This window comes from Furipterus horrens, unplaced genomic scaffold (assembly GCF_987537825.1).
Source record: "Furipterus horrens unplaced genomic scaffold, mFurHor1.1.pri manual_scaffold_5, whole genome shotgun sequence".
In the NCBI taxonomy this organism is placed as follows: Eukaryota; Metazoa; Chordata; class Mammalia; order Chiroptera; family Furipteridae; genus Furipterus; species Furipterus horrens.
Window position 1 is genome coordinate 128,827,546 of NW_028327175.1, and position 27,065 is coordinate 128,854,610.

A 27,065-nucleotide genomic window follows, 5' to 3' on the forward strand; every position below is an offset into this window, starting at 1 on the left:
ATGGAGAAGACCATCAACAAAAGCAGGAAAGGTGAGTGGGAAGAGAGTGAGTGGACCAAACCTTCCTCACTTTTTTCCTCCGTAAAATGGGCACGCCACCCTCTTGGCTTCTCACCATCATTTGTTTACCAGACTATACTTTACATACAGTAAAAGCTCCTCTTTTCAGTGAACAGGTCTGTGAGTTTTGACAATCGCATACCCACATTTAACCACCACCACTGTCAAAAGGCTGCGCCTTGGCCACCAACTCTTTCTCCCACTCCAGTCCCTGACCTGTTTCTATAGTTTTGCCCTTTCCATAGAGAATGTCATAAAAATGGGATCATATAGTATGGAGTCTTTTGAGTCTGGTTTCTTTCACTTAACCCTACTGTCATTTGAGACATAGGAGAGTATATCATAAACACATTTAATTTGCAAGCTAAAGTTGGAAGTGAAACCCTGCCTAAGAGGCCACTTCTCTGTATGCTCAGGAACCAGAGGCTCAAGGAGAGGATGGGGACCATATGCTCTAAGTTGTCCCTATAATCTGTTTTTTTATAAAGATTTTATTTATTTATTTATTCCTAGAGACAGGGGAAGGGAGGAAGAAAGAGAGGGAGAGAAACATCGATATGTGAAAGAAACATCAGTCAGTTGCTTCTTGTATGTGTCCCAACCTGGAATTGAACCTCCAACCAAGGCTTGTGCCCTGACTGGGAATCAGATGGTGCCCAACCAACTGAGTCACACTGCTCAGGACACACCCCTATAATCTTGAAAAGTCTCTGAAGTCCATTTCTCCTTTACCCTGGGTTACTGTATTTTGCACAGAGAGAGGATGAAGATAGGCAAGGACACCTGCTTGGCAGAAACAGCCATGGACCCTGCCAGCTGGGTTGGGGGAGCAGGGGAAGCACTTCTTCAATAGTGGGAGGTCTCCCAGGCCACCCCCCACAACACCTGTCACATGAATTTGTAAAAGGCTTAGTGAGTAGCAGTTTGTCACTTGTCCTTAAGGAAAAGTGTTTTCTGTGTGTGTGTGTGTGTGTGTGTGTGTGTGTGTGTGAAACGCTGGGAAAATGTGCAGAAAACAAATCTCCCCGAAGTTCCTGTGTACTGAAAATGAGTTTCCCCAAAACTTCCTCTTGGGAAGAATAACTTGTTTTAAATCACTCTCAGTCTTTGAAACTTTTTTTGTGAGGTTTAGTCTTATAGAAAACATATTTCGACCCCTCCCAGTGCCCATTGCCCCAGGTTCTCCTCCCAAATGCTTTTTTCCTACTGTACATTTCCACTGTTATTGCCATGACAGGCTTCGTTTCCCACATCCACTCTGGACTCCATAATCTATGCTCCACACAGCTGCCAGAGAATTTTCTTTTTTCTTTTTTCAATACAAGTCTTACCGTGTACTGCAGAAATTGCTTCTAGCTTTTCCAGTTAGGGAAACCTGCAAAGCAGGTCTGTTCTGCCCTTGCTTCTCCTGCCTGCCCTTACTGGTCTCCTTTATGCTGTTTCCTGTCTCCGAGTCTTGATCCAATTTGCTCCCTTCCACCTCCTTTGTGTAAATATTTCCTGTTAGTCCTTGGGACATCAATTCAGTTTTACCTCCTCTGTGAAGCCTGGCCTGCCTTCCCCTCAGGAGACCTTGACCTCCTGTTAGTCACCCTGAGCCTCTGTACTTTTTTTTCATAGTTTGTTTTACAGCTGTTATTCAACATATATTCACATGATTAATAGATATTTGTCTCCTCCACTAGGTGGGAAGATCCACTAGTGCAAGAAACACTTCCCAAATCCATAAATATTTGTTAAGTGAATGGATAATAATAACTAACATTAATTAACATTCACAATGTGCTAAGCACTGTTAAAAAGCCTTTCACTCTTACTTATCATAACAACCCTCTCAGGTGGACACTTTTCTTTACTGAGGAGGAAATTGAGGAATGGAGAGGTTAACTGCCCTAGAGGTCTGGCTTTAGAGCCCCAGTGATGACTGTCATGCTTCTGTGTAAGTGAAGATCTAAAACAAATCTCCCTCTTTTCATTAGAAAAACAGATCAGCTTTAAGCTCAAGTCATCCGTGCACAACTTGAGCAAAACTCAGCAGACCAGGCTCACTGTGGGCAGCCTGGGGTTAGGCCTGATCATCATCCAGCATGGGCCCTACCTCCAGATCACACACCTCATCAAGAAGGGTGCTGCAGCCAGGGATGGAAAGCTCCAGCCAGGTGACTGTGGTTCCCCATGCCTTCCACTCACCCAATCCTGCCTCTCTGCCCCCTGCCTTCAGGGAGACTTAGGTTATTAGGTTTCAGCGAAACCATAATGATGATGATGACATAGTCTGAGAGCTTTCTGTGGGCCAGCCAGTTGCTATCACTTATTTAATCTTCCCTGTTGTGCATTATTTATTCATTGAATTCTTATAATAAATAACCTTCTAGGTAGAAACTATTATCACCCATCTTTTACAGGTGAGGAAACTGAGGCTCGGTGAGAATGAGTTCCTTGTCCAGTTTCACCACCACCTAGCAAGTGGAATACAAACACAGGCAGTGTCACTGCAGAGCTCTTGGCTCCCTGTGGATAGAGTCTTCTCTGGTAGGCAGAATTAATCTTCATTAACATTTAGATACATGACTTCACTTTAGCCTCCTGACAAACCCTGAGGAAAATTCTGCATTAAAGGAACTTATAGACTTCCAGCCAAGATGGAGGCGTAAACAGAGACGTTGAATCTCCCTCCACAACTAAGAAGGAATACAAGTACCTCAAAACTAGAAACAACTAGAAGTTCCAGAAAATCAAACTGCATGAAAGTCCAACAAACAAAAATATAAAGAAGAAATACTCAACCAGGCAGGTAGGTAGGAACGGAGCTAGGGCAGAGAGGATGCGGTGTGGTAGTGGCAGCAGCAGTGGCAGCGGCAGGCTGGCGGAAAGCATACACATTTTAAAAAGTCAGGAGGGACACCTGGGGAGCATTCCCAGCTCCTAACTAGACCGTGCAGCTCACGGTCCCAGCACCGGGGAAAATCAAACCTCATTGCTTCTGACTGTGCAAACCAGTGGGGGTTGGGGCAGAGGAACAAATTGCCGGTCTCTCAGCAGAGTTCACTTGTTTAAAGGGCTCCCACGATCCTGGAACATCCGTAGATCCATCCACTCTGGGAACAATGGTCAGGTCAACAGCTAGAGGCACCAGTCCCATAAGGATGTGGGAGAAGTGCCTGGAAAAGGGGCAAGTGCTGAGCAAGTGGCATTATTTCCTCTCAGACCCCTCCCCCACATACAGCACCACAACATGGTGAAATAGGTCGCCCTGTACTGATGAATCCCTAAGGCTCCGCCCCTTACAATGTAACAGGAACAACAGCTCTGCCTGAGACACAGAGGCAAACAAACACATTAGTCTGCGAAGATGAGAATACAGAGAAGTATGGCCCAAAAGAGGGAATGGATCAAGATTCCAGTTGGAGAACTAAGTGATGAGGAGATAGCCAACCTAACACGCAGAATTCCAAACACTGGTGATAAAGATGCTCATGGGCTGGACAGATATGCTTGAGTACGGCAAATGCATAAGAGAAGAAGTGAAGGCTATGCTAAGTGAAATGAAGGAAAATCCACACAAAACCAATGGTGAAGGGAAGAAAACCGGGATTCAAATCAATGATTTGGAATATAAGGAAGAAAAAAATAGTCAGCCAGTACAGAATAAGGAAAAAAAAATTGAAAAATAATGAGGAGAGGCTTGGGAACCTCTGGGACAACTTTAAACATGCCAACATCCGAATCATAGGGGTGCCAGAAGGAGAAGAGGAAGAGCAAGAAATGGAAAACTTATGTGAAAAAATAATGGAGGAAAACTTCCCAGATTTTGCAAAGGAAATAGACATACAAGTCCAGGAAGCATGGAGAGTCCCGGGTGAGCTGGATTCAGAGGGGACCACAACAAGACACATCATCATTAAAATGCCAAAGATGAAAGATAAAGAGAGAATCCTAAAAGCAGCAAGAGAAGCAGAGAGTTGCCTACAAAGGGGTGCCTATAAGATTATCAGCTGATTTCTCAAAAGAAACTTTGCAGGCAAGAGGGGACTGGCAAGAAGTATTCAAGGTAATGAAAAGCAAGGACCCACAACCAAGATTATCCAGCAATTTAGAATGGAAGGGCAAATGAAGTGCTTCCAAAGAGAAGGTAAAGCTTAAGGAACTCATCATCACCAAGCCATTATTATATGAAATGTCAAAGAGATTTGCTTAAGAAAAAGAAGATCAAAATTATGAACATTAAAATGACAACAAACCCACAACTATCAACAACTGAATCTAAAAAATAAAAACAAAATCCAACTAAGCAAACCAGAATAGGGACAGAATCATAGGTATGGGGATCATTTGAAGGGTTATCAGCTGGGAGGGGGAAGGGGGAGAAATGAGGAAATGGTGCAGGGAGTAAGAAGCATAATCGGTTGGTACAAAATAGACAGGGGAAGTTAAGAATAATATAGGAAAGGGTGAAGCCAAAGAACTTATGTGCACGACCCATGGATATGAACTAAGGCAGGTGGGATTGCTGGTGGAATTGGGGTACTGAGCAGAGGGGAGCAAAGGGGGAAAAATTGGGACTACTATAACAACATAATCAATAAAATATACTTTTTAAAAAAGACCTTATAGAGCGCTGGCCAATGTGGTTCTGTTGGTTGAACTACCTTTCCATAACTGAAAGTTTGCGGGTTCAATCCCTGGTCTAGATGCATATCATCCTAGGTCTGGGCACGTATAGGAGACACCAGTTGATGTTCCTATCTCACATTCATGTTTATCTCTCTCCCTTCCTCTCTCTCTAGAAGCAATGAAAAAATGTCCTCCAGTGAGGATAAAAATAAAATAAAAGGAAAAAGGAAAAATATAAAAATAAAATAAATGACTGTACAGATTAAGGAATCAGATATTTAGAAACCTGCTGCCAATGTTCATGCCAGGGAGCAGGGATTTGAACCACCTCTGTTAAATGTCACAGTGCAAAGGCTTTATCGGTACAACGCTGTTTCTCTTGTCTTTGGATGAATGAATTTTTTTATCCAATGCAAGATGTGTTTTCCCAGTGCCTGCTCTGGGCCTAGCACTGCTCAGAAGTCAGGGGGGGCAAAAGGGGATGGTAATGAGGTGAGAAGAAAAACCATTCACCATTAGCTGGACTGTCACTTTCTAGTGCTATGACATTGGATAAAGTCACTTAACTTCCCAGGACTCAGGCATCTTGTTTCTAAATTGGGAAAATACCAGCTTTGTCAGAGGTTGCTGAGATTTGACAATTTTTATGAAAATGCTTTGAAAACTACAGTGCTATAGAAATACTGGCAATCATTTCTCTTAGAGAGTCCCAAGACTTGTGTCTTTTTTTAAAAATAAAAAATGATTGCGGTGCAGGAGCTCCAATGAATTTAACCACTGGTTTGCATCTCTGGTTACCTATTAGAATCACTTGGGGAACTCTTAAAACTAGGATGCCTGGGCTGTATTTCTCCAGAGGTTTTGATTCAATTGATTTGGGGTTGGGGTAGGGCAATTCATGGTTTAAAGGCTCCTCTGGAGATTCTAGTGTAATTTGCAGCTCAGGTTAGAAGCAGTGGATTAAAAGAGAAAGTAGATAAATGATCCTATAATGAGACAGTTTACAGTACCTCGCTTTGAAACCCAAGGCGTTTTCTCCATGCATCACTACTTGAAGCTGAGGAAGAAAGTGCTGGAGAGTCCTGGATTCCCCAGACTGAGGGAACTCCAGGACAGACCCCATAGGTTCTGCTTGCTCTCCTTGGCTTCTCTGGGGTGAGGTGCCAGCTGCTGCTTGATTACCAGATGGCACATGCCCTAGAGTGGGGGTAGGAGTGTTTTCATGCACACCAAACAAAATCTCATGCTGGGGGCTACAATTTACAGGTTCCTTGAGGTCCTTGAAGTCAGAGACAGTCTTTTTCTTCTTTTTTTCTTTAAGAGGAAGAGAGAGAGAAAAAAAATTACTTTTTTGTTCTTCTTATTTATGCACTCATTGGCTGATTCCTGTATATGTCCTAACACTGGAGATGGAACTGCAACCTTGGTGTATCAGGATGACACTTTAACCAACTGAGCTACCCAGCCAGGGCTAGAGGCAATCTTGAATTCATCTTTGAAATTCAGGACTTATCTACAGTACTGGCATATTTATTATGTCTGTGCTTCATAAATGACTAGTAATTGAGTATTTGACCTAGGTATTGTGCAAAGTGTTTCCATATTATTTAATTTAATCTTTGTAACACTGCTGAGAGGTAGATAATGAAATATAAAGGCTTAGTTAGATAAAGAAACTTACTCAATACACAGAGCTGAAAGATTGGAGCTGGGACTTGAACCATGTCTGCTGAGAAAGTCCCTACCTTTGACTAGAAATGAGATTTTTTTCCTCATTTATTGATTTAGAGAGAGAGGAGGGAGAAAGAAAGAGAGAGGGAGAGATTGATTTGTTTTGTTGCTCCACTTATTTATGCATTCATTGGTTGTCTCTTGTGTGTACTCTGGCCAAGGATTGAACTGCAACCTTGGTGTATAGGGATGATGCTCCACCCGGCCAGGGCAGAAATAAGGTAATACAGAGAAAGTCCAGAATCCCAAATCTCTTCATGGCAAGTCAACCACTCCTTTTCAGGGCCTAGGCTTCAAAGACTGTAATTCATTCCTTTTGACAATGGTTGAAATTTTGAGATGGTGTTAATCCTTGAAACCTGTAATTTCTTTGACCTCATTACTTCCAATCCCCATTTTTACCCATGAGCTTTACACTTCTTTCCTTTGGTGTCTCATAACAGGGTTTCATCTTGATTTCCCAATTTAATTTAGTGTTCACTTATTCTGGCTAAACTTTTTAAAAAAATGTTTATTTATTGGTTTTAGAGAAAGAGTGGAAGGGAAAGAGAGAAACATCAATTTGTTGCTGTTCCACTTATTTATGCATTCATTGGTTGATTCTTGTATATGTCCTGACCCAGGGATTGAACCCACAACCTTGGCGTATGGGGACCATGCTTTAACCAACTGAGTTACCCGGCCAGGGCTTCTGGTTAAACTTTAAATTCTTTTTGGCCAGTATAGCTTTAACATTCTCTGATATATTAAGAAATTAAAATAGCTTTGAAGGTAAATACAAGTCCTCTACTGGCTACCATTGTTACCAGACCACATTCATTAAGCGTTTCTTGAAAGCCTGCTGTGTGCAAGCATCCTGCTAGGCACTGGGTCTCACACCACAATGGGAGAGATGGAGAAAAATAAATGAATCTATGTTTTAGTCGTGGCTTGGCAGCTACAAAGTTGATTTAATATAGGTAACTGAAACAAAGTTTATATGATGTAGTTCCTACAGCCTATTAAAACAAAAAGAAAATGTGTAATGAGGTTGGTATTTATAAATACTAGATTGGTGTTTCCTTATGAAGGGCGACATGCATATCCTCTGCTGCAGTAATCATATTCATACAATGACATGTTTGGTTTATAGCCAGGATGGTTAGGGAGTCAGGCTGTTTATTTTCTGCCCTCTTGATAAAAGTCACCATTTAACAACATAATTAAGCAGAATGCCAAGCCATAGCTTTCAGCTATAACCTTTCCTTTTAACATTAGGCAAGTGACCTCACCCAGTGAGTTTTTGCCATTGTAATTAACCTCTTTCGGACCACCCAATCTGCAGGTAGCTGGGAGAAAGAAGCTTTCTGAAGTCAGCACTGTTAGTTTCACTCTTAGCTACTTTTTAAGACCAAAGTAGAAAGTTTCTCTACCCTTCTAAGCATTCATTTTCTTTAATACTGGAAACTTTTTTTCCTTTTGGTTGTCAAATGATCTTTAACCGAAATATTTTCCTTTGTAGTTCTTAGCTAGCCAGGCACTGCACCACTGCTGATGTCATGAGGGTGGTAGCCATCGGTATCGCAGCCCACAGACTGGGCAGTCCTCAGGATCTCTTTAATGGTACCAGAGAGTTCTCTAGCTAAAGATCTATGCTGCACTGTCAGGCAATGTGGATAATCTCATCAAAGTGATATTTCCACTATGCTTAGTTTTGTTTTTGTTTTTTTCTCCTTTCTGTCTCATGGCAGTTCCTTGAGGGCTTTGATGTAAAGGGCAGAGGCAGATGGTCTGGGCCTGGCTGTTCTAAATGGTCAGTTTCACTGTAACCCTCAGACCCTTTCAGTCCAGTCAGGGGTTGCTTGCTTTGGTGATGTTGTCACCAAACTTAATTTTTTAAATCTTCACCCAAGGACATTTTTTCACTGCTTTTGAGAGGGAGAGAGAAAGAGAGAGAGAGAGAGAGAGAGAGAGAGAAAGGGAAATATGCAGTAATGTGAGAGAAACATGGACTTGGTTGCCTTCTTTAGGTGATCAAACCTGTTACCTGGGCATGTGCCCTCACTGAGAATCAAACGCACAACATTTTGATCTATGGCATTGACACACCAACCAACTGAGCCACACCAGCCAGGGCTCATCACCAACCTTTTTTGTAGACAGACCCAAGGAGACAACCTCAGGGGCCAGGGCAGACGTGGCACCAACTTCCACACCAATGCACCTCAGGAGTTATGACTTTGATTTCGTTGGGGTTGAACTTTGATGGCATGTTGTCAGATGAACCCAGACTCAGAAGAACTGAAGAAAGTTGCACCTAAGTCTCCTCCAAGCCAAGAACTGAGAGAATACTGGGAATTTTTGTTTCTGATAGAATCTAGCACTATGGAAGTTTGTCCTTGGCATTCCTTGGAGGCTTCCTTTGGGATCAGCATATTTCCCAATGAACACATGTAGTGTAGATTTGGAGAAGATACTTTGTCTTTAGTCTTATCTTGGAAGGAGGGTGATTGAGGATTTGCCAGCTTCCCAGACACAAACAGGTAAACACATCCTTTGGGACGTCATTGGAATCACTTCATCTCATATTAGTTATAAAGTCTCCATTGCCAATGACAGAATATTAATACTAGTTAGATCTGAAGACTAAGATTTTACCCAATGTGAGTCTGTCCTTAAAAGTCAGTTTCTCTGTATTCCTTTCTTTCTTGCTGAATAATGCCCTTGTAGCAGTCAGGATTCTTCATTGCAAGCAACAGAACAGTTCTGTTAAGGCACTGAATTTAGAACATTGGGTCTGACAGAATTGCTAGAAAGGCTGGAGAACCAAGCTTGGAAAATGGTGAGAACACAGGCCATGCACAACTACCTGTGGAAACTGAGGGTGCTCTCCTTTCACCCCTCTGCATATCCTGCTCCAGCTTCAGTGACTCCGATGGGAGTGTCCACTGGCTGAATCTAGTTTACATGCCCATGCCCTAGCTGCTGGGGGTAGGGACGTGAGGCAAATGAATAATTGGCCTTTTTTATCATCCTGTTTTTGGGTCCAAGAGCTTGCTGTCAAGATGTGGTTCTCTCCCCATCTGCTGTGGACTCAGAAGCTCCATGCATTACCAACACACTTCCCTTCCTGTCCAATATAGCCCTAAGTAAGGGATCTAACTGTCAAATCCCTTTAAACCAATGTATTTTCTGTATATACATCTTATGCTTAATTAAAGCATGGTAATTGTCCAGTGTTTCATGCAGAATTATATGCTCAATCAATTCTGTACAAGGGCTGAAAATTAAATGGAAGGCTTGATGTTTAATGTGGTCAACTTACTGCGGAGGATACTAGAAAAATCCAGGCAAGTGTAATGGAAAGTAGGCCGTTTATTAATCACTTAGTATAAGCGGCCCTTTCTTTAAGAGTAATAGTCATTCTTTTTATTTGAAATACATTTTTAGATTTCAAAAGGATGCTTCAATTATAAATGGTATAGCCTGTCACACCAAGAACTTCAGAAATGCTGTGAAACTATGATATAATATCTATCATTGCACTGCTGTAAGAGACATCTTGAATGCATTCATTTTCATGCATTCATGTCACTGAGGTGGTCACTTTTTAAAAAAGATTTATTTATTTTTTAGAGAGAGGGGAAGGGGAGGGGGAAGATAGAGAGAGATACATTGACTGGTTGCCTCTCACACACATCCCAAGCAGGACTGACCCTGCAACCCAGGCATATGCCCTGACTGGAAATCAAACTGGCGACCTTTTACTTTGTGGGATGCTGCCCAGCCAATGGAGCGATACTGGTCAGGGTGAGGTGGTCATTTTTATTAAATAAAGACTGAATCTTAGTTTTGGTTCAAAATAAACCAACAATTTGAACCCATTAAATGAAACACCTCACAATAAAGCCAGAAATGGTTTATTCCCTTTAAATAATTATCTTATTTTTGCTGCTATCCCCCACCCCTTTTAGGTGATGTTCTCATTAGTGTTGGCCATGCCAATGTATTAGGATATACTCTTCGAGAATTATTAAAGATTTTGCAACATATCACCATAGGAACAGTGCTGCAAATAAAGATTTACCGAGATTTTATTGACATACCTCAAGAATGGCAAGAAATATATGACTTAATCCCTGAGAACAAATTCCCAGTAACATGGTAAGTAGTTCATTTTTGGAGATCTTTGTTACACTACAGAATTTTCCAGGGTCTATGAAGCCCAGGGTCTTAGTTTAATGTGAAAATTATCAAATGGACCATGGTAGGAGGGATTGGTGACACTGCCAGAACAATATCATGGTTTATAAATCCTTTTGAAAAGAATAATCTGCAGGAACTAACATCAAGAACAATGATAAAGCCAAGAACCTTGAACCTGGAGCTAATAAAAAAGAATAAACTATCCCATGGGAACTCTGTCCGTGCAATGTGTCCCCCTTTTCAAAGTCAACCCTTAAACATGTGCTGGGAATCCCATTCCCTCATTTATCTTCTGGATATTCAACTGCTCTCTCTGGATCCTTCCCAATAACCTTTAAGCCTTTCAAAGCTTCTCTCTATCTTCTTAGTAAAACCCACCTTAACTCCACTATCCTTTGTCTGCCCCTCTGGCCACTGCCCTGTTCCTGACTCCAAACTTGTTGGAAGAGCTGTGCGGTATTAGACATCACCATTTCCCAGGCACTCTTCAGCCCATGTTAATCTGGGCCTTGTCCTCATCCCTTGGCTGAGGACTTTCCCAGGTGCTCCAGAACCTTCACACTGCTGATTCAATGGCTCCTCTCATCTTTATTTTGCTTGGTTTCTAAGAATAGACACTTTACAACCTTCTAACCTCACTCTTGTTGAAACGGCACCTTCCTCTGGCTTCTGTGATACCCATCCCCCTAATATTTCTATGACTTCTATCATTTCCTCTTGGTCTTTAACCCAGACTTGGAGTTTCTCAAGGTTTAATCTTTGGCTTTCTCCTCTCAATCTCCTGGGAAATCTCAATGATGCCTCTGATCTCTATTACTACCCATACATTAAAAAATTTCAAATTGGAACTCTCAGTCAACTAGCTGGAGGGAAGGACCTACCAAAGACCAATACAACAACAACCAAAACCTAAGTACAACCAGAGAGCCCATATAAACAACATAAAGGACATCCCAAGAGCATCAAGATCAGAAGATCAAAGAGACAGCAACACTAAATCCCACAAGTCTCCTACAACAGAAGGTCTCACCACAAAGATAAGAGGTCAATGCAGATCAATGCAAGAAGCAGAAATGAACAAGAAGAGTCACCTAAAAAGGGGAGACAAAGAGAAAACCCCACATTGAAAGGGAAGTTGGAATCCCCAGAAAGATGGCTAAATGAAAATAGAGGCAAGCAAACTCTCAGATGTAGAATTGAAAACAATAGTTATAAGGAAGCTCATTAAGGTCAGTAGGCTCAAAGAAAACTATAAAGAACTCCAGAGGAACTATGAAGAACTCCAGGGAATCTACAAGGAACTTACTGAGAACTACACCAGCATTAAAAAGGACATAGAAACTGTCAATAAGCCAGGAGGAAATGAAGAATACAAATTCTGAATTGAGGAACACAGAAGGAACTAAAAGCAGGCTAGATGAAGCAAAGGATCAGATCAGGGAGCTGGAAGACAACACAGAAAAAATTCCCAGACAGTGCAACAAAATGAAAAAAGATTAAAAAGAAGAAAGAGGGTTTAAGAGAGTTCCAGGGCAACACAAAAAGTAATATCCATATCATAGGGATACCAAAAGGAGAAGAGGACCAAGGAATAGAAAACCGGTTTGAAAATGCAATGACAGATAACTTCCCTAACTTGATGAGAGAAAAAGTCACGCAAGTCCAGGAAGCACAGAGAGTCCCAATGAAGATGAACCCAAACAGGCCCACTCCAAGAAACATTATAACTAAAATGGCAAAATTCAAAGACAAAGACAGAATCCTAAAATCAGTAACAGAGAAAGAGCTAATAACATATAAAGGAGCTCCAATAAGGCTATTATCAGATTTCTCAACAGAAACACTACAAGCCAGAAGGGAAGGGCAAAAAATATTCCAAGCAATGAAAAACAAAGGCCTACAACCAAGACTATTCTACACAATAAGGCTCTCATTCAAAATGAAAGGTGAAATAAGGAATTTCCTGGATGAAAGAAGGCTAAAAGAATATATCTCCACCAAGCCAGCATTGCAAGAGACGCTAAAGGGTCTGCTTTAAGAAGATGAAGAAACAGAGAGAGACAGAGAAGAACACAGATACAAAGGGCAAAATCACAATAAGTAAGTACCTATCAATAATAACCTTAAATGTAAATGGATTAAATGCTCCAATCAAGAGACATAATGTAGCTGAATGGATAAGAAAACATGACCCACATATATGCTGTCTACAAGAGACCCACCTCAGAACAAAAGATCTACACAATCTGAAAGTGAAGGGATGCAAAAAGGTATTTCAAGCAAATGGTGATGAATAAAAACTGGGGTAGCAATACTTATATCAGACAAAACAGATTTCACAGCAAAAGTCATAAAAAGAGACAAAGGACATTTCATAATACTTAAGAGAACAATCCATGAAGAAGATATAACCTGACTTCCGACCAAGATGGAGGCCTAGACAGACATGCTGCATCTCCCTCCACAACTGAGAAAGAATACAACTACCTCAAAACTAGAGACAACCAGAAGTTCCAGAAAATTGAGCTGCACTGAAGTCCAACAAACAAAGATATAAAGAAGAAATATTCATCCAGAGAGGTAGGAGGGGCAGAGCTGGGGCGGAGAGGATGCAGTGTGGTGACAGAGGTGGTAGCAGTGGTGGCGGTGGTGGCAGTGGTGGCAGCGGTGGAGGCAGGCTGGTGGAAAGTGAAGTCACACATTTTTTTAACGAGTGGGGAAGGACACCTGGGGAGCATTCCCAGCTCCTGACCAGATCACTCAGCTCACGGTCCCAGCGCCAGGGAAAATTAAGCCTCTTTGCTTCTGACTCTGCAAACCAGTGGGGTTTGGGGTAGAGGAAGAAACTGCTGGTCCCTCAGCAGAGTTTGCTTGTTAAAAGGGCCCCCATGGTCCTAGAGCATCTGCAACCCACCCACTCTGGGAATGATGACCAGGGCAACAGCTACAGAGGCACCAGTCCCATACGAAAGTGGGACAAGTGCCTGGAAAAGAGGAGAGTGCTGAGGAAGCGGTATTATTCCCTCTCTGACCCTTCCCACACACAGCACCATAACATGGTGAAACAGGTCGCCCTGTACTGATGAATACCTAAGGCTCCACCCCTTATAATGTAACAGGAGTGACAGGTCTACCTAAGACACAGAGGCAAATAAACACGGGAGCTTCTCAAGATGAGGAGACAGAGAAGTATGGCCCAAATGGGGAATGGATCAAGGTTCCAGTGGGAGAATTAAGTGACGAGGAGATAGCCAACTTCACAGACAAGGAGATAGCCAGTCTAACAGACACAGAATTAAAAACACAGGTGATAAAGATGCTCACAGGCTTGACAGATATTCTTGAGTATGGCAAACGCATAAAGGAAGAAGTGAAGACTATGCGAAGTGAAACGAAGGAAAATCCACAAAGAAAACAATGATGAAAGGAAGGAAACTGGGGTTGAAATCAATAATTTGGAATATAGGGAAGAAAAAAATAGCCAGCCAGTACAGAATGAGGAAAAAAGAATTGAAAAAAAATGAGGAGAGGCTTAGGAACTTTTGGGACAACTTTAAACGTACAAACATCTGAATAATAGGGGTGCCAGAAGGAGAAGAGGAAGAGCAGGAAATTGAAAGCTTATGTAAAAAATAATGAAGGAAAACTTGCCAAATTTGGTAAAGGAAATAGACATACAAATCCAGGAAGCACAGAGAGTCCCAAACAAGCTAGACCTGAGGAGGACCACATCAAGACCTGTCATAATGAAAATGCCAGAGGTTCAAGATAAAGAGAGGATCTTAAAAGCAGCAAAAGAAAAGCAGAGAGCTACCTACAAAGGGGCGCATATAAGATTATCAACTGATTTCCCAAAAGAAACTTTTCAGGCCAGAAGGGCCTGGCAAGAAGTATTCAGTGTGATGAAAAGCAAGGACCTACAACCAAGATTACTCTATCCAGCAAAGCTTTCATTTAGAATGGAAGGGCAGATGAAGTGCTTCCCAAACAATGTCAAGCTAAAAGAGTTCATTATCATTGAGCCATTATTAAATGAAATGTTAAAGGGACTTATTTTAAAAAAAGAAGATCAAAACTATGAACACTAAAATGAAAACAAACTCACAACTATCAATAACTGAATCTAAAAAATAAATTCAAAACCAACTAAGCAAATCAGAATAGGAACCAAAACATAGGTATAGGGATCATCTGGAGTATTATCAGCTAGGGGGAGGAAGAGGGAGAAATGGGGAAATGGCGCAGGAATTAAGAAGCATAATTTTTGGTACAAAATAGACAGGGGGGAGTTAAGAATAATATAGGAAGGGGTGAAACCCAAGAACTTATATGCATGACCCACGGACATGAACTAAGGGGGGGTGGGATTGCTGGGGGACAGGAGTGAGTACTGGGCAGAGGGGAATAAAGGGGAAAAAATTGGGACTACTGTAACAACATAATCAGTAAAATATACTTAAAAAAAAAAAGAATATATAACCCTGGTAAACATATATGCACCCAAGATAGGAGCACCCAAATATACAAGGGAAATCTTGGAGGACTTCAAGAAGGATATTAACAGCAACTTCAACAGGAACTTTAACACCCCATTGTCAACAATGGACAGATTTGCCAAGCAAAAACAACCAAGGATATTGAGACATTGAACAACACTCTAGATAACATGGACTAAACTGATTTGTATGAAACCTTTCATCCCAAAGAATCAAAATATACACTCTTTTCAAATGCACATAGAACATTTTCAAAGATAAACCACATGGTAGAACACAAAATAAGCCTCAACAAATTCAAGAAAATTGAAATTACATCAAGCATCTTCTCAGACCACAATGGCTTAAAACTGGAAATCAACCTCAAGGAAAAAACTCAACAACATTCAGATTCATGGAGACTGAATAACATGATATTAAATAATGAATGGATTAACAATGACATCAAGAAAGAAGTCAAAAGGTTTCTGGAAGCAAATGATAATGAACATACAACAACCCAAAACTTATGGGACACAGTGAAGGCAGTCCTGAGAGGAAAGTTCATAGCAATACTGGCCTATCTAAAACGGAGAGAACAATCTCAAACAAACAACTTAACATCTACAATAACTGGAGGAAGAACAACAAACAAAGCCCAGACCAAGCACAAGGAAGGAAATAATCAAGATCAGAGCAGAATTTAAAGACATAGAGACTAAACAAACAATTCAGAGGATCAATAAAACCAGGAGGTGGTTCTTTGAAAAGATAAAATCAACAAGCCTTTAACCAGAGTCATGAAGAAAAAGAGAGGACCCAAATAAATAAAATCAGAAACGGAAGAGGAGAAATCACAACTGATAACACAGAAATACAAAGGATTGTAAGAAATGATGGTGAACTACTATATGACAAGAAATTTGACAACCTGGGTGAAATGGACAAATTTCTGGAAACATAGTTTTCCAAGATTGAGACAAAAAGAAGCAGAAAGCCTGAATGGACCAATAGTGTAATTGAAGCAGTAGTACAAAAATTCCTGGCACACAAAAGCCCTGAACCAGATAACTCCACAGGTTAATTTTACCAAACATTTAGGGAAGAACTAAATCCTATCCTTCTCAAACTATTCCAGAAAATCCAAGAAGAGGGAAGACTCTCAAACTTGTTTTATGAAGCCAATATTACCCTAATTCCAAATGAGGTCAAGACATAACAAAGAAGAAAAACTACAGGCCTATATTGCTGATGAACATAGATGCTAAAATCCTTAACAAAATATCGGCAAACTGGATCAAGCAATATATTAAAAATATCATACATCATGATTAAGTGGGATTCATCCCAGGGATGCAAGGATGGTTTAATATTTACAAATCAGTAAACGTAATACACCACATAAACAAAATGAAAGACAAAAATCACATGATCATATCAATAGATGCAGAAAAAGCATTTGATAAAGTACAACACCCATTTATGATGAAAACACTTAGTAAAGTGGGAATAGAGGGAGCATACCTCAACATAATAAAGGCTATATATGAGAAGCCTGAGGCCAACGTCATACTCAATGGGCTAAACTGGAAGCTTTCCCCCTGATTTCAGGAACAATACAAGGATGTCCACTTTCTCCAGTTCTATTCAACATAGTTTTTGGAAATTCTAGCCACAGCGCTCAGACAAGAAAAAATAAATAAAAGTCATCCAAATTGGAGAGGAGGAGGTAAAACTGTCATTATTTGCAGATAGCATGATTGTGTACATAGAAAACCCTATAGACTCCACCAAAAAACTACTTGACCTAATAAGTGAATTTGGAAAAATAGCAGGGCACAAAGTCAATATTCAGAAATTGAAGGCATTTCTGTACACCAACAATAAAATATCAGAGATAGAAACTAGAAAAAATCCCATTTACTATAGCAACAAGAAAAATAAAGTACCTAGGAATAAACTTAACCAAGAGGTAAAAAACCTGTACTCAGAAAACTACATAACAATGAAGAAAGAAAATAAGGAAGATACAAATAAATGGAAGCATATACCATGTTCATGCATGGGAAGAATCGACATCATTAAAATGTCCATACTACCCAGAGCAATTTATAGATACAATGCAAGCCCTGTTAAAATACCAATGGCATATTTCACAGACCTAGACCAAATACTTCAACAATTTATATGGAACCCAAAAAGACCCTGAATAGCCTTAGCAATTTTGAGAAAGGAGAACAAAGTAGGAGGAATCACAACACCTGATATCAAACTATACTACAAGGCCACTGTAATCAAAACAGTCTTGTTCTGGCATGAGAACAGACATAGAGATCAATGGAACAGGATAGAGAGCCCAGGAATAAACCCAATTTCTATGGTCAATTAATATTTGACCAAGGGAGAAGGAGCATAAAATGGGGTGAAAATACCCTCTTCAACATATGGTGTTGGGAGAACAGGACAGGGACATGCAAAAAAATGAAACTAGATCACCAACTTACACCATATACTGGAATAAACTCAAGATGGATAAAATATTTAAATGTAAGCCATGATATCATAGAAGTCATAGAGGAAAACAGGCAGCACACTTTCATATATCCACATAGCAATATTTTCACTGATATATCTCCTAGGGAAAGGGAAATAAAGGAAAGAATAAATAGATGGGACTACCTCAAACTAAAGAGTTTCTACTTAGCGAAAGAAAACATCAGCAAGATGAAAAAAGAAACCAACCATATGGGAAAACATATTTGCCAATGATACCTCAGACAAGGGTTTGATCTCCAAATTATATAAAGAACTTACATGACTCGACACCAAGAAGACAGACAATCCAATTAAAAATGGGCAAAGGACCTGAACAGACATTTTTCCAAGGAAGGCCCATATGCTCAACATCACTAGCCATCAGAGAGATGCAAATTAAAACCACAATGAGATATCACCTCACACTGGTGAGAATGGTCATCATTAACAAGTCAACAAACAAGAAGTGCTGGTTAGGTATCCTAGTGCACTGTTGGTGGAAATGCAGACTGGTGCAGCCACTATGAAAAACAGTATGGAACTTCTTCAAAAAACTAAAAATGGAACTGCCTTTTGATTCAACTATTCCTTTACTAGGTTTATACCTGAAGAATCCTGAAATACCTTATACATGAAGAATCCTGAAATACCAATTCAAAAGAACCTAAGCACCCTATGTTCATTGCAGCACTGTTTACAATAGCCAAGTGCTGGAAACAGCCTAAGTGCTCCTCAGTGGATGAATGGATCAAAAAACTGGTACATTTACATAATGGAATACTACGTAGCAGAAAGAAAGAAGGAACTCCTACCTTTTGGGAGAGCATGGATGGAACTAGAGAGTATTATACTTAGTGAAATAAGCCAGATGGTGAAAGACAAATACCATATAATCTCACCAAATTAGGAAACTAATGAACAAAACAAACAAACAAGTAACACAGAACTCACGGCATGGAAACAAGGAACAGACTGACAGTTACCAGAGGAAGGTGGGAGGAGGGAAAAGTGGGGAAAGATGGGGAAGAGTCTAGTCAAGAAACTAGTATAAATGACCCATGGACATGGACAACAGGGTGGGGATTGACTGTGAGAGAGTGGGGAAGTGGGAGTGGCAGGGGAGAGCAATGGGTGAAAAAATAGGGCAACTGTAATAGAAAAAAAAAAAATTTCAAACTGTGTTTTATTTCCTAACTTGTATATTTTAACACTTACTTGGTATCTTTCTTTGGTTGTATCATAAACTCTCAAACTCATTATGCCTAAAATTGAAACCCAGCTCACCTCTGATCTTCTACTGGCCCTATCTTTCTGGGGCAGTGTCTGCCTAGTTGAACAAGTCAGAAATTTAGGGGCTGCACTTGATTTTTCTATTTCTCTTCTATACCTCCTTCCCCCTCAGTCACTATGACTTTTACCTTGCAACCATTTTCCACATTTGTCCACTTCTGTCTGGCCACTAACATCACCCCAGTTAAAGCCAGCATTTTGTCTCCCTGCATCTACTCTTGTCCCCGATTCATTCTCTACACAGAATGATCCTTTTATAATGCAAATAGGATCATAGCATGCCTTAACATCTTTAAGACCTTCTTGTGTTCTCAGGATAAAAGCCCATATTCTTACACTGGTCTGTGCTCCTGTGATTTGGCTGATGTCTGTTCACCAGCCTCGTCTCACACAGCTCTCCTCCCCTGTAGTTCACTTTGGCTTTCAGTTCTTTTACTTGGTGTTGCTCTATGCCTTGGGGCCTTTGCATGTGCTCTTCTGTCTGACCCTGTTGCAACTCTTCTTTGAAGGTTCCTAGTGCAGACTTTTCCAAGAGGCTTTCCTAAAGGAAGTGTTAAAACTCTGAGGTCCACATGTCATATGTTCTCATAGTATCCTGATTCTCTCCTCACAGCTTGACCCAATTTCAATTAAATAATCTTTATAGTCAATTGTTTACTATGTTGCCCTGGGAGAATGCAAACTCTGTGAAGGCAGGGGCAAGTCTCTCTTGTATGCTACCATAGGACTTTTACTTGATTGAGGGCTCAGTTATTCAGTGAATAAAATTTGAAATTCAGCTTTGAATGTCTGGCAAATCAATCTGAGAACTTGTTTATCTGTTAACACAGAAGTACCAGGGACCCTTCTGAGGATTTGATATGCAAGGAAGTTCTGTATAACATGAGAACATCTCTTCTTTCAGTGAGAAATTCAGTGCTCTGTTTAGGAGTAGTCCTTATTAATTCTGACAGGTTTCCTGAGCCTTAGTTGCTGCAGCCCCGCATCTTCGCTTATTGGAATGTGCTCAAAGAAACCTGCCTGGAAACTTCACTTACACTAAAATTGGCCCATACTGCATAGACATTACTTCAGAATCCCAACTTGTGTCCCAAGGGACTGATGTGGCCACAGATGCGCTCTGCTTGTCTCTACTACGTTTTAAAAAGCCAGAAGAGCAGTCACCTATAGAGAACAAGGAGGTACTTGAGGTCTGTCTAGGGGCCAGCAGAACTCTGTTTCTTGACCTGGATGGTGACTATGAAGGTTTTTATAATTTTTGTTAAACTGTTTCTTTCCATCTCCTGTATATTTCAAATTTTAAAAATGAAAAAATTTTGAATTAGTTGCCAATTAACAAATCTAATATTTCATGGAAAGAATCTGGATTTGTGATTTTTCCTGAAAAATCAGAATATGGGCTTGCATTCCCATGGTGACAATGGTCTAGAGCTTTAGAACAGTTGTCCCCATCAAACTGGACACAGATTGGGGAAAATTTTACCCCCAATAACCAAATTAATCTTAATTTGATTAAAAATCATTAATAATAGCAGACACTTATTCACTCCTTACAATGTGATGGGTACTATTTACAAGGTTATACCACTTAATCCTTATGCCAATTTTTTCTTTTAAATCCTCATTGAAGATGTTTTTTTAAAAAAATAACTTTAGAGAAAGAGGAAGGGAGAGAGGGAGGGAGGGAGGGAGCGATACATTGATATAAGAGAGAAACATGGATCAGTTGCCTCCTGTATGTTCCTGTCTATGCATCAAACTTGCAACCTAGGTATGTACCCTGACCGGGAATCAAATCTGCAACCTTTTTGGTGCATGGGATGATACTCCAATCAACTGAGCCACCTGGCCAGGGCCATGCCAATTCTTTTTATAATCATGTTATAGATAAGAAAACTGAAGCCAAAAGAAGGGTATGTAAACTTGACAGAGATCACAGGGGTAAGTGGCAGTAGTTTGTCTCTTGAGCAGCCATGTCCAATAAGAACTTTCTGTGGTGGTGGAAATGTTTCTGTATCTGTGTTGTCCTGTATGGTAGCCACAGCCACATGTAGCTATTAAGCACTTGAAATATGAAGATTTGCAAATGAAGAATTATAAATTTTATTCAGGTTTAATCAGTTTAAATTTAGCAGCCAACACAGTGTTGGTGTACCTTATACTGGGGAGTGTTGCTCAAGCCTGAGCTCTTAACCATTTACTTACACAAAACTATGTTCTAACTAAGCAGTTTAATTACAGACTTTGAGATTCAAAATATTGAAATCTAAGGATGACAGATTTACTGTTCAAAAACAAAGAAAAGATAAACACAGAATAGCACAACTTAAGTATGAGGCTAAAACCCACAAACTTAGGAACAATGCCAAGCATGTTCTGACTCTCTTCTTAAGCAAAGGGCTTATATCTAAGGTGTGATAGTAACTTATGTGAAGAGGTCAGGGAAGGGGCAGAAGAGGAAGGAAAGGGCTTCTTTCACAAAGTTGGCATGGCCTTCTTCAGGAGCATGTGTCAATGTGTGGACACTGGAGCGAATATGGCATGTAAGTCTCTTGGCAGGCCTACTGGTATTAAAACTGTTTCCAGTCAACCCAGGCTTGTGGTTTTATTATCTAATGCCAGTTTAATAGGAACCTGGCCCTACTATGTGTCCTTTATAGTTACATGACATAGCCTGAAAAAATAGTACCTTGTTTTTTTTCCCCCCTCATTCATGTGCTGTTTAGGAAGCCCTGAGTGTGATGAAGGCATATTATTCTAGTTCTTAGATCTTCTGAATTTCCTTGCACAGCACTAAATCAAGGGTCAAAGAAAATCACATAATTTAAGACCAGTGGCTCCCAGTAAAAATGACTCAGTATTAATTGTATATCACCGAGAGATAGAAACTTTAGGACACAGATAGAGCAGGATTAGAAAGTTCAAGAGGCCTGGCCCTGACTGGTGTCGCTCAGTTGATGGGGTGCTATCCTGCAGGGCAAAGGGTCACCAGTTCTGTTCCTAGTCAGAGCTCATACCTGAGCTGCAGGCTGGTGCCTGGTTAGGGTGCATGAGAGTGGCACCTGATCGTGTTTCTCTCACACATCAATGTTTCTCTCCCTCTCTTTCTCCCTCTCATTCCATCTCTCTAAAAATAAATAAAATCTTAAAAAACAAACAAACCAGAGGCCTGTAACTGCTAGCAGGCAAGCATCACCCAAGTTTCAACAATCATGCGAGTCAATAGTTGAGGCAAATTATAAAAAAATCTTAAAAGTTATTGGACAGCAACAGACAGGTGCAATAGTGAATGAGGGGACATATCTGGGTACAGTGATATTCTACAAATCCACATTTGTAAACTCAAAAGAGAAGCAAAGAATGATGGTCAGCAGAAGAAAGGAGGACTCACAGAGTTTCTCATGACTAGCATGTTAAAGGTCTTTGAGGCCCACTGTTTCCTGACTCCCCTGGAAATTGGTGATATTGCTGACCCCCAGGGACCCATGAAGACAGAATTCTATGGAGCGATGGCCTGATTTTGACCTGTCATTCCTGGTGCAGTGAAATTAACCCACCCTTTAAGACCTGCTAATAGATGAGGTATCAGGCTTAAGTCTGTGCAAAGCTTTTTTTAAAGGAATGTGGAATAATTTCAGGCAATTTAACTTACATTTAGGAATGAAAACAAATTTGAAGATACTTTTATAAAAGAGAAAAATGTCAACAACTCAAAAAGGTAGTGCTAAAGTTAAATATTAACCTTTCTTCTATGTGCCAAAGCCAATGATAAGAAATTAAGAATCCTTCTCATTTACTATTCTATTTCCAGCACAACAAAGAAAACTGAGCGGGCAAAAAATGACTCTTTCACAAGCACTGATGACAAGGAAGATGGTATTTTAGATAAAAAACTTATGTATTATAAATCCCCACAGTCCATTAGGCATCATACTGCAACGAGACCCATGTCAATTTCCAGAGAATGGCATGAATATGAAAAGAAGAACCAGACCATCAGTGTAGGAACAGACACTAACTGTGATGTCATGATTCACAGAGACTACAAAAGAGAAGTGAGAGCCCCTTCCCCTTACTGGACAATGGTGAAGCAAGACAACGACAGCTCCTCCTCCTCCTCAGCCTCAGATGCATTCTGGCTGGAAGACTATGCCCAAGTTGAAAAGAGCAAGGGTCAACCTGCATCAAAACTTGGTTAGTAGTTTGCAAATCTGTGATCAGAGGAGCATTTCTCTGGAGAACACCCAATTTTTGTGCACTGCCATGTACAGCTTTGCTGAACCTACAGGAATATGTGCAGACTTAACCAATTCTTTCACAGCTGTTGTGAAGCCTTCAGGCCTTCAACATGATATCCAAGACTTCCCTGGGTGTCACAACAGCCCTCACAAATTTTATTCTTAAAACAGCAGCATCACTCCAGCATTAAGACTCTCTTTTCTGAGAAAAATGTCTCCTTTAGAAAATGCAGCTGAGCACCTTAATATCAGAATGTGTGAACACAGAGAACTTCACTTTTTAAGGTAAGTACCATATTGTTAGATATTTAGTTTCTCTTATTTTGCAAACTTTAAGAGCCCTACTTAAAAAGAGTAATAGAGATGTTTTTGGCTAGTTGCTCATATTAAATTTTTTCCCTTTTCTACCCTGCTTTTACTCTGAATGTTGGGTTGAAAGGTAACTACTTGAAAGAGACAGGGTAGAAACAGATGAGGGAGAAGGAGAAATGAGAGAAAACAAAGCTCTGTCACAGTGAAGTTAAAATAAATATACAAAATTAAGCAGTGCAAATATAAGACACTACGGATAGGGAATTTATGTTTTGCAGAAATAACTATTGCAAGAAGTGGGTAAAACCAGACCATTTAATTGTTCTTACCCCAAAGGAGAGATTTTTTTACCTGCTTCTATCTTTTTTGTTTTTTGTTATTGTTGAACAATTATTATTTTTTAAATTATATTTTATTATGCCATTAGTTGTCCCAATTTTTTCCCCTTTGTCCCCCACCACCCAGCACCCCCAACTCTCCCAGACAATCCCCACACCATTGTTCATGTCCATGGACCATGAGGATAAGTTATTTGGCTACTCCATTTTCTATACTATACATTACTTTACATCCCTTGGCTATTCTGTACTTCTTAAACCCCTCATCTCTTTACCCATTCTCCCAAATCCCCTTCTCTCCCATCTGGCAACGATCAACACGCTCTCCATATCCACAATTCTGCCTCAGTTCTTCTTGTTTGCATATTTGTTTTTTTAATTGTTGATAGATATGCATTTATTGCCATTTAATTGTTCATAGTTTTCATCTTTTTTTTAAGTAATTCCCTTTAACATTTCATATAATAATGGTTTGGTGATGATGAACTCCTTTAGTTTCTTCTTGTGTAGAAAACTTTTTATCTGCTCTTCATCTAAATGATAGCTTTGCTGGGTAGAGCAATCTTGGCTATAGGTCCCTGCTTTTCATGGCTTTGAATATTTCCTGCCAATCTCTTCTAGCCTGCAAAGTTTGAGAAATCAGCTGACAGTCTTATGGGGATTCACCTATAGGTAACTAACTGCTTTTCTCTTGCTGCTTTTCAGATTCTCTATCTTTAACCTTTGGCGTTTTAATTATGATGTGTCTTGGAGTGGGCCTCTTTGCATCCATCTTGTTTGGGACTCTCTGTGCTTCCTGCACTTGCATGCCTATTTTCTTCACCAAATTAGATAATTTTTCTTTCATTATTTTTCCAGACATATTTCAAATTTCTTGCTCTTTCTTTTCTCCTTCTGGCACCCCTATAATGTGAATGTTAAATGCTTGATGTTGTCCCAGAGGCTGCTTACACTCTTATTTTTTTGGATCTTTTTTCTTTCTGATTGGCCGTTTTTTGCTTTCTTATGTTCCAAATCATTGATCTGATTCTCGGCTTCATTCACTCTACTGTTGTTTTCCTGTAAATTTTTATTTCAATTAGTGTATCCTTCATTTCTGACTGGATCTTTTGTATGCTGTTGCGGTCCTCACTAAACTCCTTGAGCATCCTTACAACCAGTGCTTTGAACACTGCATCTGATAGATTGCTTATTTCCACTTTGTTCAGTTTTTTTTGTTTCGATCTGTTCTTTCATTCAGACCATGTTTGTCTCCTTGTTTTGGGAGCCTCCCTGTGTTTGTTTCTATGTATTAGGTAGAGCTGCTATGACTTCCTGTCTTGGTAGCATGGCCTAATATGATAGGTGCCCTGTAGGGTCCAGTGGCACAGTCTCCCCAAGCTGGGTACTTGTGGTGCACCCTTCATGTGGGCTGAGTACACCTTCCTCTTGTAGTTGAGGAAGGTGTACTCAACTTGGTTGCTGTTGGCAGGTCAATGGGAGGGATTTACTCAGGCCAGTCAGCTGCAAGGATTGGCTGTGACCACTGACCACCAACCTCCACACTTTGTGGAGGATCAGCTGTACAGGGGCAGGGTGATAGTGCTTCAGTATGGTCTGTGGCTGTCCAGTGGGTGCATAGGCTCTGGGGTTTTCCGGGTGGTGCAGGCCAAGGTCAGCCCCCATCTTTGTTTTGCCAGGGCCCACCCTGATTGAGCTATAAAGCAATCTGAGATGGCTGCTACTTGTGCTGGGCTTGGAGATCCCCAGGCAAAGCCAAGTTGTGAATCTAGGCTGGCTGCTGCTAGTGATGGGCCTAGGGACACTTAGCAAGAGGTATGGGGGTAGGGGGTTGAGGCTGGCTGTTACTTGTTTGAAAAGATTTAGGAAGTCCTGAAGCATGAGCCAGGTGAGAAAGCCACTGTTAACAGCTGAAAGTTGGGTGGGACAGAGGATCGTATCCCCAGGGTGGGGTAAACAGTATTAGCCAGGTTTATGGGAGTCTCAGATATGGTACCAGCCTGCCTGCTGGCTCTGCCAGGGGTGGGGGGAGGCACAGGCGGGCGGTGTGTGTTGGTTCAGAGAAGGGACTATGGGGCTTCTGCCCACCTTTCCCTGTAGGAGGAAGTTGTCCCCCAGCTCTTGCCTTGATTCCAGACACTTCAGTTCCTCCCTGTATACCACTGGTGCCTTTCAATCAGCTATCCTGATGCTGGAGCTCAGAGGGAGTGAGTCCGAGTAGGTGATTCTATGTATGGGTTCTTTAAGATGGACTGCTAGGGACTCTACCAGTTTCTTCCAGACTCAGTTCCTGCCAGTTTTTGCAACCAGATGTTATGGGGACTTACTTTCCTAGCACTGGAACCCTGGGCTCGGGGGCCTAGTGTGGGACTGGGACTCTTTGCTCCTGAGATATCCCTCCCAAATTTTTATCCACCACACATGGATGTGGGACCAGCCTTTTCCATGTTTCTGTCCCTCCTACCAGTCTGGATGGATGTGGATTCTTTAATTCTGTAGTTGCCAGACTTCCATTCAACTCAATTTCTGATGGTTCTGAGTAATGGTTGTTCTATAATTTAGCTGTAATTTTGATGTGGTTGTATGAGGAGGCAAGCTGTGTTTACCTATGCTACCATCTTGACCAGAAGTCTCTGCTTTTATCTCAAAGAGCCACCATTAACAATAGCCTGGAAATTTTCCCTAATAGCTACTCAGCCTTTATTTAATAGTTTCTTACATTATTATATGTTGTTCTCCTTCACAGCACCTAAGACAAAGATGTCTGCAGATAATAAATACTTATTTGTTAGGTTCCCCGGCGAGTCCTTCTTGCCAGTCCCTGTTCAGTGTGCCACTTGTGATGTTCCCTGTCCCACAGATCCCTTGGCACGGATGAAAGAACTGATTCAGAAACATATTGTCTGAGGAGAGAGAAGGGTGAGTGTGTCTCATAGGAGATCAGTGATCACTCCTTTCTCAGGGTTTTTATTGAGTTTGCTATGTGCAGAAATGCACGGGGTAAGCATGCAGATGCTTACTCTCAAATAGTTGAGAGTAAGAATAAAGGGAAGGCATAAATCAACATAAGGAGATAGGTAGCAGGATTGTGAGGCACCAAGGCATATCATAGAACTTCAGAAGCCTCTTTTTCCTTAAACATTTTGTTTCCACATTCTACTGATAAGAATTTGGGGCTATACAGAGCAAGCAGGCTTCATCAGCCTCAAAGAGTACATTGCATTCCTATTCTACTTCTAAAATCCCTGGAGTGTGGGACTGGCAGCATGGTATGTGGGGCACAGTGG

General features: G+C 40.8%; 1 protein-coding gene across 1 annotated transcript; it reads left to right on the forward strand.

Annotated features, from left to right (window-relative positions):
• PDZD9 (PDZ domain containing 9) lies at positions 1–23,089 on the forward strand. Its single transcript, XM_090279222.1, has 4 exons — positions 1–31; positions 2,040–2,219; positions 10,359–10,548; positions 22,702–23,089. Exons 1-4 carry the CDS (start codon positions 1–3, stop codon positions 23,087–23,089), a joined length of 789 nt encoding a protein of 262 aa, XP_090135348.1.
• The last annotated feature ends 3,976 nt before the right edge of the window (positions 23,090–27,065 follow it).